General features: G+C 47.7%; 1 protein-coding gene across 5 annotated transcripts in view; it reads right to left on the bottom strand.

Annotated features, from left to right (window-relative positions):
* Window positions 1-405: 405 nt before the first annotated feature.
* Window positions 406-15,317, bottom strand: part of agla (amylo-alpha-1, 6-glucosidase, 4-alpha-glucanotransferase a) — a 40,306-nt gene continuing 25,394 nt past the window's right edge. For all 5 annotated transcript variants that reach the window (XM_082513006.1, XM_082513005.1, XM_082513004.1 and 2 more), the window contains 9 exons: window positions 14,395-14,496; window positions 13,430-13,541; window positions 13,135-13,270; window positions 6,022-6,134; window positions 5,731-5,942; window positions 5,416-5,513; window positions 5,233-5,320; window positions 4,852-4,985; window positions 406-4,761 (listed from right to left, as the gene is read on the bottom strand). In XM_082513006.1, coding sequence (XP_082369132.1) covers window positions 4,644-4,761; window positions 4,852-4,985; window positions 5,233-5,320; window positions 5,416-5,513; window positions 5,731-5,942; window positions 6,022-6,134; window positions 13,135-13,270; window positions 13,430-13,541; window positions 14,395-14,496 — 1,113 coding nt within the window. In that variant the 3' untranslated portion in view covers window positions 406-4,643. The remainder of the gene's footprint in view (window positions 4,762-4,851; window positions 4,986-5,232; window positions 5,321-5,415; window positions 5,514-5,730; window positions 5,943-6,021; window positions 6,135-13,134; window positions 13,271-13,429; window positions 13,542-14,394; window positions 14,497-15,317) is intronic.

Genomic DNA, 15,317 nt, shown 5'->3' with positions numbered 1-15,317 from the left:
GGATTCCCATGATGCACTGGGTGTTTCTTCTTCACTCACTATGTGTTAACAGACCTCTCTGCATTGAATCATATCTGTTATTAACCTCTGTCTCTCTTCCACAGCATGTCTTTATCCTGACTTCCTTCTCTCACCCCAACCAATCACAGCAGATGGCCCCGCCCCTCCCTGAGCCTGGTTCTGCTGGAGGTTTCTTCCTGTTAAAAGGGAGTTTTTCCTTCCCACTGTCGCCAAAGTGCTGCTCATAGGGGTCATATGATTGTTGGGTTTTTCCTCTGTATGTATTACTGTAGGGTCGACCTTACAATATAAAGCGCCTTGAGGCGACTGCTGTTGTGATTTGGTGCTGTGTAAATAACATTGAATTGAAGAGAAGAGCTGTACATAGCCACACATACACAGAGGTGAGAGCACTAAGGTCAACAGTTTATTCAGCACTGCCATTGTGTGAACAACACATACGTTTCAGTTACATTCTTGGGGTTCCAGCATTTATTCAGTGGACCTCTGTTTAGGTGTGCACTGTGGTCAAACTATTATAAACCAACTTATATATGCAGTGTTGGGAGTAATGGAACACATGTACCACCGTTAAGTATTTAAAATACAAAATATGAGTAACTGTATTCCGTTACAGTTACCGTTAGGTGGTATTCAGAATACAGTTACTTTGTTGAAATAAATGGATTACACGGCAGTCTTGTCCTGTTTGATATGTTCGGCTGTCCCCGCTCTATTTTTGGTTTCCACGCCGGTGGAAACCCAAACAAAACATGGATTAATTGGCTCTAATGTCTGTGTCTCAATCTTGCGTCTCATAATGACGTGAAGAAATATATATTTTAAATGATTTAATATGAAGGCAACAGGCAGAGTGTTACAGGCATAGCGCTAAAGCATGCAGCCTGATGGGCAGTGTAGTCCGTTTAACTGCCATAAATGTAAATTATGTCAGTTTGTTTAAGTGACGTAAAGGGAAGTAAAAGGCATGTGCAAGAAGCTAAGTTAATAAGTTAACTAAGGCAGAAGAAGGAATAAATAAGCAGTTTAAAGTAAAAGAAAGCTGCAAAGAAGAAGAAATTGGGAATTATTTTTGTTAAGTTGTTCCTGAAGCGGACTCATTCCCTCACGGTTACGTGCAGCCAGCGAGGTACGTTAACTGTGTTTGTTTATCGCGTATTTGTTAACTTGGGTTTAAATGTTTATTTGTAATATTTATGTTGGTCATTCTGTACTTTTATGTAATAACAGTTTGACGGTGGATTTTATGGGGTTTCTGAGGAGAAGTGTGACGGAAGAATAAATCCATCTGTGAATGAAGAACCGTGGTGTCGTGTATTAACTGGAGGGAGTGATAGTCCGTGCTGCAGGGAGAATGGACTGCCATACCCGTGATGTGTCTGTGAGCGAGGGAGGGAGAGAAAGGAAAAGTACGAGCTGTCATTGAGCAGAAACGGGAGCTGGAAGCATGTAAATATAATAATAACCACTGCAGCCAAGTCAGTGCCTGACGAGCCCAGTTGTAAGTAAGCTATCAAGACTTGACTGTACACTGTGTTCGTGTTTTCCTCTGAAACAATAAGTTCGGTTGGAGCAGCCTTTCAACGCCTCTCTCTGTCTCTGCTAGCAAACTTGACCCAGACAACAAAGTAAAGCTAGTTTTCAGCTACGAGCCCGACGTATTAGCCAGAGGTCCCTTTACTACGGTTCAGAGCTGCGGACCTGTTTTATATACGCACGGAATAGTTTTCTATACGAAAAAAGTGCAGCTTTACCTAATGTCCACCTACTGTTACTCATTTATATTAAGATTTAAACATCTAGTTGGTGTTGGTGTGGAGAGTAACCTTCAGTAACAGTAACAAATCACACAGCAATAGGACATTCATGTAGTTGTGAAAAGCATGATAATATATTAAGTAATCCAAAGTATTCAGAATACATTACAAACTACATTTTGGGGCATGTAATCTGTAATCTGTAGTGGAATACATTTTAAAAGTAACCTTCCCAACACTGGATATATGTTGTGTGACACCTTGGTAACAAGAGAGCTTAAATTCAATTATATATATATTTGATGAGCCTGAACAAGCTGATATTAATTAATTTGAAATGCTTTCTAATTACTGAGATTTCAGATGGTGTCAGGACTGTTCAATACTTTGTCATTTTTCATTATTACAGTTTTAAGGATATTTGTAGCTTGAATTCTTTACGTGTACACTGGATATTACCAGCATCTCAATAGCACCTTTGTTGTTCACTTCTTACCTGCCGAGTGTGAATATTTAGTGGTGGTACAGAAATACTAACTGCATCATATGAAGTGTATTATACAGGGAGTGCAGAATTATTAGGCAAATGAGTATTTTGTCCACATCATCCTCTTCATGCATGTTGTCTTACTCCAAGCTGTGTAGGCTCTAAAGCCTACTACCAATTAAGCATATTAGGTGATGTGCATCTCTGTAATGAGAAGGGGTGTGGTCTAATGACATCAACACCCTATATCAGGTGTGCATAATTATTAGGCAACGTCCTTTCCTTTGGCAAAATGGGTCAGAAGAAGGACTTGACAGGCTCAGAAAAGTCAAAAATAGTGAGATATCTTGCAAAGGGATGCAGCAGTCTCAAAATTGCAAAGCTTCTGAAGCGTGATCATCGAACAATCAAGCGTTTCATTCAAAATAGTCAACAGGGTCGCAAGAAGCGTGTGGAAAAACCAAGGCGCCAAATAACTGCCCATGAACTGAGAAAAGTCAAGCGTGCAGCTGCCAAGATGCCACTTGCCACCAGTTTGGCCATATTTCAGAGCTGCAACATCACTGGAGTGCCCAAAAGCACAAGGTGTGCAATACTCAGAGACATGGCCAAGGTAAGAAAGGCTGAAAGACGACCACCACTGAACAAGACACACAAGCTGAAACGTCAAGACTGGGCCAAGAAATATCTCAAGACTGGTTTTTCTAAGGTTTTATGGACTGATGAAATGAGAGTGAGTCTTGATGGACCAGATGGATGGGCCCGTGGCTGGATTGGTAAAGGGCAGAGAGCTCCAGTCCGACTCAGACGCCAGCAAGGTGGAGGTGGAGTACTGGTTTGGGCTGGTATCATCAAAGATGAGCTTGTGGGGCCTTTTCGGGTTAAGGATGGAGTCAAGCTCAACTCCCAGTCCTACTGCCAGTTTCTGGAAGACACCTTCAAGCAGTGGTACAGGAAGAAGTCTGCATCCTTCAAGAAAAACATGATTTTCATGCAGGACAATGCTCCATCACACGCGTCCAAGTACTCCACAGCGTGGCTGGCAAGAAAGGGTATAAAAGAAGAAAAACTAATGACATGGCCTCCTTGTTCACCTGATCTGAACCCCATTGAGAACCTGTGGTCCATCATCAAATGTGAGATTTACAAGGAGGGAAAACAGTACACCTCTCTGAACAGTGTCTGGGAGGCTGTGGTTGCTGCTGCACGCAATGTTGATGGTGAACAGATCAAAACACTGACAGAATCCATGGATGGCAGGCTTTTGAGTGTCCTTGCAAAGAAAGGTGGCTATATTGGTCGCTGATTTGTTTTTGTTTTGTTTTTGAATGTCAGAAATGTATATTTGTGAATGTGGAGATGTTATATTGGTTTCACTGGTAAAAATAAATAATTGAAATGGGTATATATTTGTTTTTTGTTAAGTTGCCTAATAATTATGCACAGTAATAGTCACCTGCACACACAGATATCCCCCTAAAATAGCTGAAACTAAAAACAAACTAAAAACTACTTCCACAAACATTCAGCTTTGATATTAATGAGCTTTTTGGGTTCATTGAGAACATGGTTGTTGTTCAATAATAAAATTATTCCTCAAAAATACAACTTGCCTAATAATTCTGCACTCCCTGTATGACAGGTGTAAAGGTACAGGCTGGAGGGTTTTTCTGTTCCATAGAGAAGCTAAACTTAACCTACATTCACACCAACATTAACACGCTACCAGTGCTGCTACAGCTCGTCGTGCAGCAGGTGTTCGCTGCAGGTCAGGAGACAGGACACTGTGACAGATGTAGGATAAAAGCACACAGCAGATTTCAGTAGCAAACATGAGCCTTGGTGAACAGCAATGACCCACAAAGAAAAACATCTTCTCTTTTTATTTAAAATAACTGCTATGGGGACAGAATGCACAGTGGCTCATAATGGTTTTAACACCAACCCTGTGAGTCAACGCCTACCAAACGCTTTTCATCCATACCAAGATCATGTCTTTGGTATGGATGTCTGCAGGATCAGACACGTTAACGTTCACCACACTTAGCAGCTGCTACAGTCTAAAGACTGGCTGGACTTTAAAATGTGCTGCATTCAGGTCATATGGGAAACATAGGAAATATGAGCTACATCAGCTTTCTGCTGGGACCTTATCTTTTATTTAGCTTGCAAACTTAACTACAACCAAATGCAATCAAGGCTGGTTAGTAAACACTTTAAGCACTGCAGTATTTATTTGGAAATGCTACCAGAACCCCCCTCTGGAAAAAAAGAAAACAGTGTGATTCCATCCACACTGACCCTCTCGTCCACTTTTCTGAGTGGATGCTGTGATTGGCTGGTGATGAACTGAGCAACAGGTGGCCCTCTGCACAGGTCTACAGGTCATACAGGACCTCCAGCACAGTGGCTAGAGACCAGGCCTGGGTCTCACAGCTGAATGGACAGTGCTGGCCATTCTCATTGGTCAGCTCTGGCAGACCCTTCCATGGAGACCTGGTGGAGGTGGACAGGTAGGGACAGGTTAGTAAAGAAAAGCAATAAAAGGCAGTCGTTTCATCAGAGGTACAGGGGAGAGCGGCCTACCTCTCCAGGTGAGTGTAATGTTGTGACAGAACATTTTTCACCAAGGTAACCGTTTTGGTGTACGTGTCTTCTCCCAGCTTCTTTGCAAAGTAGAGTTTAGCACGCAGGAAGTACCCGACTGGCCACAGCCATTCCTACGCACAAACACAAAGTGTGTAACAGGTTGTGTGACACGTTATAGGTAATGTATCCGAAATCTGACAGTGAATCCTCTGAGTGCAGCCTGTAGGTGGATGATTTTCTACCCAGAGTCCATGTCTCTGACTTTTCTACCAGTGGAGATCTGATGCATTATTAAAGTTAACTTTTAAACATTTCTTCTGGTTGGCGTTCTGTTCAGCACTGCGTTCAACCATCTGCAGTGACAGACGTGGGACTCACCGGTCCTTGGTGGTAGTTGAAGCCTCTGGCCACGTTGTAGTTGTCATTGTCCAGTGCGTTATCATAGACGCCACAGTAAACCAGGTCACTGAGACAACACAATAAGAGCCATTTAAGTCTTTCACTGCTGTTACTGAACACGCGTTGTGCTGCGGCGTTTAGTTAGAAGCTTAAATGTATTACTCAGGATCTAGGGTTTTCATTCCCAGTGGTCCCAGCAGTTTCTTCCCAGCTATCTCCAAAGCGTTCCAGGCTCTCTCCACCGTGAACAGCTCTGGAGCCTGGAGCACACACACACGCACACACGCACACACACACACACACGCGCGCACACGCACACACACGCGCGCGCACACACGCACACGCACACACGCGCGCGCACACACACACGCACGCACGCACACACACACACACACACACACGTACGTGTAATTATTACTGAGTGTTTTTCACACAGTACTGAAGATCACAGCGAGGCGTTGGCTGTGGTTGGCTTACCACCACCATGGCGACAGTGAAGTTGGGTCTGAGCTGGTAGTCACACCAGGGGCTGGAGGCGCCGTAGCTGTCCTTATAGATGCCTTTCTTGTGCACCAGCTCAGGGTGCTTCTCATCGGGGTCATCTGGGTCACCGGACACCCAGAAGCCAGCTTCAAAGGACTGGCTGAGCTGCTCGTTCCACTGGGAGTACGAGATGAACACTTCCTTACCTGGAATAAGGTGGTTTGGTTTTAGGTGAATGACGATGGGGAATTCGTTTATGTGAAAACAGTGGAGTTTGTCACATACCATCTCTGTGTAATTTAACTCCATCGTATGGGAACAGGCCCTTGGCGTGAAGTTCCACCACCCAGCGAACTGCAGACTTACTCAGACCAACTATCTCCACCGCTGCTCCATCTCTGCACAAAAGGCACAGGACACGATATCAGTACCAACCTGGACTTTCCTTTGATTCACTGATGTTGTCAATTCAAATTGTAATATAAAGTTCTCTAAGCCAATTAAACTTCTGTGTTTTTGCATCTTTCTAACAGCAAATGTGGCACACAGAGTGAGGACATTTGTGTTTGTCAGTTATTATCGTTGTTCTAACAATGCTGCTTGAATTGGGACTAGAAAGAGAGAGCATATTTCTCCTGTTTTGGCTTCCCTTCATTGGCTTCCTGTTAAATCCAGAATTGAATTCAAAATCCTGCTCCTCACATACAAGGTCTTAAATAATCAGGCTCCATCTTATCTTAATGACCTTGTAGTACCATATCACCCTATTAGAGCACTTCGCTCTCGCTCTGCAGGCCTACTTGTTGTTCCTAGAGTATTTAAAAGTAGAATGGGAGGCAGAGCCTTCAGTTTTCAGGCCCCTCTTCTGTGGAACCAGCTTCCAGTTTGGATTCAGGAGACAGACACTATCTCTACTTTCAAGATTAGGCTTCAAACTTTCCTTTTTGCTAAAGCATATAGTTAGGGCTGGACCAGGTGACCCTGAATCCTCCCTTAGTTATGCTGCAATAGACGTAGGCTGCCGGGGGATTCCCATGATGCATTGAGTTTTTCCTTTCCAGTCACCTTTCTCGCTCACTATGTATTAACAGACCTCTCTGCATTGAATCATATCTGTTATTAATCTCTGTCTCTCTTCCACAGCATGTCTTTTATCCTGTCTTCCTTCTCTCACCCCAACCGGTCGCAGCAGATGGCCCCGCCCCTCCCTGAGCCTGGTTCTGCCGGAGGTTTCTTCCTGTTAAAAGGGAGTTTTTCCTTCCCACTGTTGCCAAAGTGCTTGCTCATAGGGGGTCATATGATTGTTGGGTTTTTCTCTGTATCTATGAAGCGCCTTGAGGCGACTTATGTTGTGATTTGGCGCTATATAAATAAAATTGAATTGAATTGCCCCACCTTGAATCGCTACCTTATCGTGGTGGAGGGGTTTGTGTGTCCCAGGGATCCCAGGGGCTATGTTGTCTGGGGGCTTTTGCCCCCTGGTAGGTAGGGGTGCAACGATATTCGTATCGATATTGAACCGTTCGATACAGTGCTTTCGGTTCGGTACGCATATGTATCGAACAATACAACATTTGTAATTTATTTTATCAACTGTCCTTCTGACGATGCTGTCTGTGTGGAGCGCTCAGTGAATCTGCGTTCGACTACTCCGCCTAGGCTGCACTGTCGACCCTAGGCGGAGCAGTCGAACGCAGATTCACTGAGCGCTCAACACAGACAGCATAGTCAGAAGGAAGAGCACAGGGCAAGCTAGCAAGACAGAAGTTAAGCTCTCCTTGCAACATGGACGTTCCCCACTTTCATTCAGATCTGGCGTTTGGAATTATTTTGGTTTTCATGTGACGTATGACCCTGAAGGTAAGCGAGTCATGGACTAAAGTAAAACAGTATGTTGGATGCGCCATGCAATGCTCAATTACATGGGTGGGAACTAGTGTGTTAGCGCAGTTAGCTCGTTAACGTGTTGGCCGTCTAGCCCCATGCACGGGGCGATCGGCGGTAGCTCGTTAACGGAGATTTGCCGTGTTGTGGCGTTAAGGTCATTTCAACGAGATTAACCTGAAAGCACTAGTGGGAACACAACGAATATGACTGCACATTTACATCATCTTAGTGCAAAGACAAAAACAACAAGCATGCTACTAACTTTAGCCAAGTCATTTAGACAGCTGTTAGCACATGATTCTCCTTATGCTGCTGAGAATATAGCCCAGAAGAAGCGGATAGTATAGCTTTTATTTTGGAAAGAGGCATTTCTCTGTAATAAACTCTCTTTTCCAAAGATGAGTGATTCCTCAATCAGATACAGGGCTCGCAAAATCGCTAGCCCGACGTCCTGGGGCTAGCGATTTTTTTCAGACGGGCTACCCTGCCCGTCGGGCTATTGTAGGAAGGAAAAATATATGTCAATGCTTTTGCATTCTTTCAGAAATGTAGCTGGGTAATTATGTCATTGGCATCGGTGAGCCACTGTCAATATGTGATATATTGAAATCGCGTTTGAATTTGCGCTTGTTTTTTTGTTTTCACTTTGCAATCGTGCGAACTGTGTATAGAGAGCGACAGCACTGATCTGTGAGTGATGATAATTTGTGCACCAATTCCTCTGACATCGTCTTATTAATCGTTAGCTTACTATGCAAACATGACAAGTGAAATCTCCCGCAGCTTAAACATGTGAGAGGTTGATCGCGCAGAGAATCGCTGAGCTTATGTGAGTGCGCGTGTAAAAGCAGCAGGATATATATTTGACTACGATGACCTGGATGACTGAGAACCTTCACAGACAGATATATATTTTAGTTCTGCTGAGCCAAATAAGACAGGTCAGGGTGAAGAAGTGACAGCCAAAGAAAAGCTTACCACAAAACGGAGAAGTTATGACAAATCAGACTATAAGGCAAAAAGAAAGTGCAGCTTTATGGTTTCATGGACAAAAGAATTTCTGTGGCTGCAATATGACGAGCTAAATTGTTATTGTGTATATATTTATTTAGATTTAGATTTCTTCATACATTCTTATATAGTTCTATATTGTGTATTGTGTATTTTGTTGTACAGTTATTTTATTTTCAACTTTAATTTATATATTTATCTTTATCTTATTCTTCCCAGTTAAATTTACCCTTCATTCTAATTTGTGTTGTACAGTTATTTCATTTTTAACCTTAATTTATATTCTATTCCTTCCTAGTTAAATTTACCCTTTTTAATTTTTCATATTTATTTCCTATCTTATTCATAGCCTTTTCCTTTTTTTGTTTTCTTTAGGTCACGAGCAGTTGTCCAAGCATTTCACTACATATCGTACTGTGTATGACTGTGTACGTGACAAATAAAATTTGAATTTGAATTTGAATTTAAATAACCAGGGGTGCACATAAGTGGTCCGCAGGTGCGCATTCGCTGTCAAAATAAAAAACGCGCACAAGGGTTAGAGTTAAATTTAAAAACTGTACTTTTGAGTTAAAATATATATTTATAATTTTAATAAATGACAAATTAAAAAGGCATGAACATTTTATTTTGTATCGAAAAAATATCGAACCGTGACACCAAAGTATCGAACCGAACCGAACCGTGAATTTTGTGTATCGTTGCACCCCTACTGGTAGGGTCTCCCATGGCAAACTGGCCCTGGGTGAGGGACCAGACAAAGAGCGATTCATAAGACCCTTATGAAAAGGACACCGAGGGAACAGTTTACCCTGCCCGGGATAGGGTTACCGGGGCCCCGCCCTGGAGCCAGGCCCGGGGAGGGTGCCCGAGGGTGAGCGTCTGGTGGCCGGGCCTTAGTCCATGGGGCCCGGCCGGGCACAGCCCGAAAAGGAGACATGGGCCCATCTTCCCGCAGGCCCACCACCCGCAGGAGGCGCCATAGGGGTTGGGTGCATTGTGTGCCGGGTGGCGGCCAGGAGCGGAGGCCCTGGCGGACTGACCCCCGGCTGCCAAGACTGGCAATAGGGACATGGAATGTCACCTCTCTGGTGGGGAAGGAGCCTGAGTTAGTGCGTGAGGTTGAGAGGTACCGGCTAGATATAGTCGGGCTCACCTCTACGCATGGCTTGGGCTCTGGAACCAGTCTCCTGGAGAGGGGCTGGACTCTGTCTCAGTCTGTAGTTGCCCCTGGTGAGAGGCGGCGGGCTGGGGTGGGTATTCTAATATCCCCTCGGCTTGCTGCCGGTACGTTGGGGTTTTTCCCGGTGGACGAGAGGGTTTGTTCCCTGCGCCTTAGGGTCGGGGAACGGGTCCTGACTGTCATCTGCGCTTATGCGCCGAGTGGCAGTTCAGAGTACCCAGCCTTCTTAGAGTCCTGGAGACTCTGTTGTCCTGCTGGGAGACTTCAATGCTCACGTGGGTAACGACAGCGAGACCTGGAGGGGCGTGATTGGGAGGAACGGCCTCCCTGATCTGAACCCGAGCGGTGCTTTGTTATTGGACTTCTGTGCTAATCACAGTTTGGCCATAACGAACACCCTGTTCGAACATAAGAGTGTCCATAAGTGCACGTGGCACCAGGACGCTCTAGGCCGTAGGTCGATGATCGATTTTGTAATCGTATCAGCAGACCTGCGACCATATGTTCTGGACACTCGGGTAAAGAGAGGGGCTGAGCTGTCAACTGATCACCACCTGGTGGTGAGTTGGATCAGGTGGCGGGGGAGGACGCTGGACAGACCTGGTGCACCTAAACGCGTAGTGAGGGTGTGCTGGGAACGTCTAGCAGAGGCCCCAGTCCGCGAGATCTTCAACGCACACCTCCGGCAGAGCTTCAACAGCATTCCGAGGGAGACTGGGGACATTGAGTCCGAATGGACCATGTTCAGCGTCTCCATTGCCGAAGCTGCTGCACTGAGCTGCGGCCGCAAGGTGGTTGGTGCCTGCCGTGGTGGTAATCCCCGAACCAAATGGTGGACACCAGAGGTGAAGGGAGCCACCAGGCTGAAGAAGGAGTCCTATCGGGCTTGGTTAGCCTGTGGGACTCTGGAGGCAGCCGACAGGTATCGACAGGCCAAGCGGAATGCGGCTCGGGCAGTGGCTGAAGCAAAAACTCGGGTGTTGGAGGAGTTCGGAGAGGCCATGGAAAAAGACTTTCGGACTGCCTCGAAGAGATTCTGGCAAACCGTCAGAGGTCTCAGGAGGGGAAAGCGGTGCTCTACCTGCACTGTGTATAGTGCTGGCGGAGCGCTGCTGACGTCGACTGAGAAAATTGTCAGGCGGTGGAAGGAATACTTCGAGGACCTCCTTAATCCCACTGACACGTCTTCCGAGGAGGAAGCAGAGTCTGGGGATGAGGGGAATGACCCGCCAATTTCCGGGGGCAAGGTCACTGAGGCAGTTAAACAACTCCTTGGTGGCAGAGCCCCTGGTGTTGATGAGGTCCGCCCCGAGTTCCTGAAGGCTCTGGACGTTGTAGGGCTGTCCTGGTTGACACGCCTCTGCAATGTTGCGTGGAGATCAGGGGCAGTACCTGTGGACTGGCAGACCGGGGTGGTGGTCCCCATCTTTAAGAAGGGGGACCGGAGGGTGTGTTCCAACTACAGGGGGATCACACTCCTCAGCCTCCCTGGGAAAGTCTATGCCAGAGTGCTGGAAAGGAGAGTTCGTCCGTTAGTCGAACCTCGGATACAGGAGGAACAATGCGGTTTTCGTCCTGGTCGCGGAACACTGGACCAGCTCTTTGTCCTCTCCAGGATACTTGAGGGTGCATGGGAGTTTGCCCAACCAGTCTACATGTGTTTTGTGGACTTGGAGAAGGCATTCGACCGTGTCCCTCGGGGTGCCCTGTGGGAGGTGTTGCGGGAATATGGGGTGTCTGGCCCATTGCTACGGGCCATTCGATCCCTATACAACCGTTGCAAGAGCTTGGTTCGCATTGCCGGCAATAAGTCGGACTCGTTCCCGGTGGGTGATGGGCTCCGCCAGGGCTGCCCTTTGTCTCCGGTTCTGTTCATAATTTTTATGGACAGGATTTCTAGGCGCAGCCAAGTGGCGGAGGGCTTTCGCTTTGGTGGCCTCAGAATCTCATCTCTGATTTTTGCAGATGATGTGGTTCTGTTGGCTTCATCGGGTGAGGGCCTCCAGCTCGCACTGGAACGGTTCGCAGCCGAGTGTGAAGCAGCGGGAATGAGGATCAGCACCTCCAAATCTGAGGCCATGGTTCTCAGCCGGAAAAGGGTGGAGTGCCCACTCCGGGTCGGGGATGAGTTCCTGCCCCAAGTGGAGGAGTTCAAGTATCTCGGGGTCTTGTTCGCGAGTGATGGGAGAAGGGAGCCGGAGATCGACAGACGGATTGGGGCTGCAGCTGCAGTAATGCGGACGCTGCACCGGTCCGTCGTGGTGAAGAGGGAGCTGAGTGTAAAAGCGAAGCTCTCAATTTACCGGTCGATCTACGTCCCTACCCTCACCTATGGCCACGAGCTGTGGGTAGTGACCGAAAGAACGAGATCGCGGATACAAGCGGCAGAAATGAGCTTCCTCCGAAGGGTGGCTGGCCTCTCCCTTAGAGATAGGGTGAGAAGTTCGGCCATCCGGGAGGGGCTCAGAGTAGAGCAGCTGCTGCTCCACATCGAAAGGAGCCAGCTGAGGTGGTTCGGGCATCTGACAAGGATGCCCCCTGGGCGCCTCCTGGGTGAGGTGTTCCAGGCATGTCCCACCGGGAGGAGGCCCCGGGGCAGACCCAGGACACGCTGGAGAGATTATATCTCTCGGCTGGCCTGGGAACGCCTTGGTATTCCCCCGGATAAGCTGGAGGAGGTGGCTGGGGAGAGGGAGGTCTGGGCCTCTTTGCTTAGGCTGCTGCCCCCGCGACCCGGCCCCGGATAAAGCGGATGAAGATGGATGGATGGATGGATGAATTGAATTGAGCCACATTTAGAAGGACCGTGGATCTGTGGGTTACACCTGTGGACAACACCAAATGATCTCAGCAGCTTCCTATGCTCCTGTTTATTGTGTTAGATGATTGAAGCCTGAAGAAACTAGATAGTTTATTTATTCTGATACATTATTACTATCCCAACCCGTGTGTGTGTGTGTGTGTGTTTCATAATAGCCAGCAGAGTGCACCATGATGAGACCCAGAAACTAAATATTGTGTGTGGCACCCCCACCCCACCCCCACCACAGAGAGCTGGACACCAGCAGCAGGGAGGACCCTGGGAAAGTTTCACAGAGGAGCCCGAACACCAAGCTCTGCTGTTTCGATGTGGCACTCTGTGAGGGCTGCTGTCTCAGCATGTTTAATATGTTACTTATACAACTTTGAACCTGATGGAGGGCTTCAGCGAAGTCTTTTTTGATGATTTGACTTCAGTAAAAACAGTAGAGACAGTAGAATGTGAGCAGCTGGAGTCTGCGGGTCACTTACTGCACAGCGTGAGGAGTTTGTGTTACCTTGGAGTAGCAGGCATGCCTTTGTTCCTGGCTCTCTCACTCTCTCCCATCTTGTCCATCCATGTGCCGCAGTTAAAGCGGTTTCCTCCGCTCACAAAACCTGTGGCGGGGTCGACCCGAGCAACGACGCTGAACCCTGCAAAGAGCAAAAGGTTGTGAGGTGCAGTACCCGAAAAATCTTTGTAGTAAGAACTTAGTAAAACCAGATGATGTCATCGGCTTATCAGCTGTTAGAAATTACTTTCTTAAAATGTGTATAAGTACTCTGAATACGCAACTCATTTAACACACACACCTTCATCTCTCATTTTCATGTCTATTTTGGGTCCAGCGTTTCTCTCTCTGAAGGAAATGCCCTCCAAGTGGCGCCGCAGAGCTTCATGGATCACATCATACAGAGGCTGCTCCTGCACATGTATGAACACACAGAACGTTCGGGGCATAAACACACAACACTCAGCATCTGTGTGGGCCACTCCAGTATTTGGTGACTGCCAGCAGTCACATTAAAGAGACGCCGATGCTGCTGGAACACAGGAGGAGCAGGTGTACCAGTCCAGGTGTGCACCTGTTAAATGTACTATTAGTGCTCTGAATAATAAGAGGAGCAGCTCGTTAGGATCGTGGTCTTTGTAGTTTAGCCTCCTGTTGGGTCAAAGGTTACACATCAGCTAGCTATGACGGTATGTCAGTGTGCGAGTGCTGACTGCTTTGTTAAATTGTTTGCAGTGTTTAGTGAAGCCCTGAGATAAGCATGCCGCCTGAAAATGAACTTAAGGAAAATATTTTCAGTACTGTGCAAAAATCTTGAGCCACCCCCTCATTTCTTCATATTTTAGGGACAATAGGTGCAGAGATTCATTTAAACGTCCAGAAATACAGTCAAACAGCACAAAGTGAGTATTTGGTACGATCCCTGTAACACAGCCTGAACAGCTCGTCTAAGTAACCCTAAAGAACATTTCTCTGTTCCACTCAGTCATGATGATCCCACACGAACGCTTCATGAACACAGTCTGCATCCTGTTGTACACAGGGCCACAGTCACTGGTGTCATGCCTGACTGTGCTTACAGAGGACAACTTGGACCACAAAGTCCAAAAGACCTGGTGCCACTGATGTTCCTGTCACAGCTCAGCCTTCTCTGCCCGTTTCCCTTAAGAACGGCGTAGAAATGTAGAGAGACTAATACTGGCTGAAGGGCCAGGGGTGAGCTCCAGCCTGAGGTGTGTGTGTGTGTGTGTGTGTGTGTGTACATACCACCTCTCCAGGTTTACAAGGCTCGCAGTCATCAGTGGGGTACATGCGTGTGACAGGGCAGCTAAGGATTTCATGCCCTCTGGGAACCTGGGTAGTGTAGTCCTGAACACAAGCACGAATGCACAAAGGTGTTTGTTTAGACACAGATTTAATGAGCAGCTTGAAAGTTAAACATTGACGTTTAGCATCATTGATCCCCCATCTCATTGAAGGGCTTTCAGTACTGTTCCACACATGAAGTTTTTAAGTCCTCACTCCGGGCGCCGTACCCTCACTCCTCACTCGTACCCGCACTCCTCACTCCCGGCGCCGTACCCTCACTCCTCACTCGTACCTGCACTCCTCACTCGTACCCGCACTCCTCACTCCCGGCGCTGTACCCTCACTCCTCACTCGTACCCGCACTCCTCCCTCGTACCCGCACTCCTCCCTCGTACCCGCACTCCTCACTCCCGGCGCCGTACCCTCACTCCTCACTCCGGGCACCGTACCCGCACTCCTCACTCGTACCCGCACTCCTCACTCGTACCCGCACTCCTCACTCCCGGCGCTGTACCCTCACTCCTCACTCGTACCCGCACTCCTCCCTCGTACCCGCACTCCTCACTCCGGGCACCGTACCCGCACTCCTCACTCGTACCCGCACTCCTCACTCCGGGCGCCGTACCCGCACTCCTCACTCGTACCCACACTCCTCACTCGTACCCTCACTCCCGGCGCCGTACCCGCACTCCTCACTCGTACCCGCACTCCTCACTCGTACCCGCACTCCTCACTCCCGGCGCCGTACCCTCACTCCTCACTCGTACCCCCACTCCTCACTCCGGGCGCCGTACCCTCACTCCTCACTCGTACCCCCACTCCTCACTCCCGGCGCCGTACCCTCACTCCTCACTCGTACCCCCACTCCTCACTCCGGGCGC

This window comes from Aulonocara stuartgranti (genome assembly GCF_965226115.1).
Source record: "Aulonocara stuartgranti genome assembly, chromosome: 18".
NCBI lineage: Eukaryota > Metazoa > Chordata > Actinopteri > Cichliformes > Cichlidae > Aulonocara > Aulonocara stuartgranti.
Note: the sequence above shows the minus strand (reverse complement) of the source record. Positions and strands in the feature narration are given on the sequence as shown.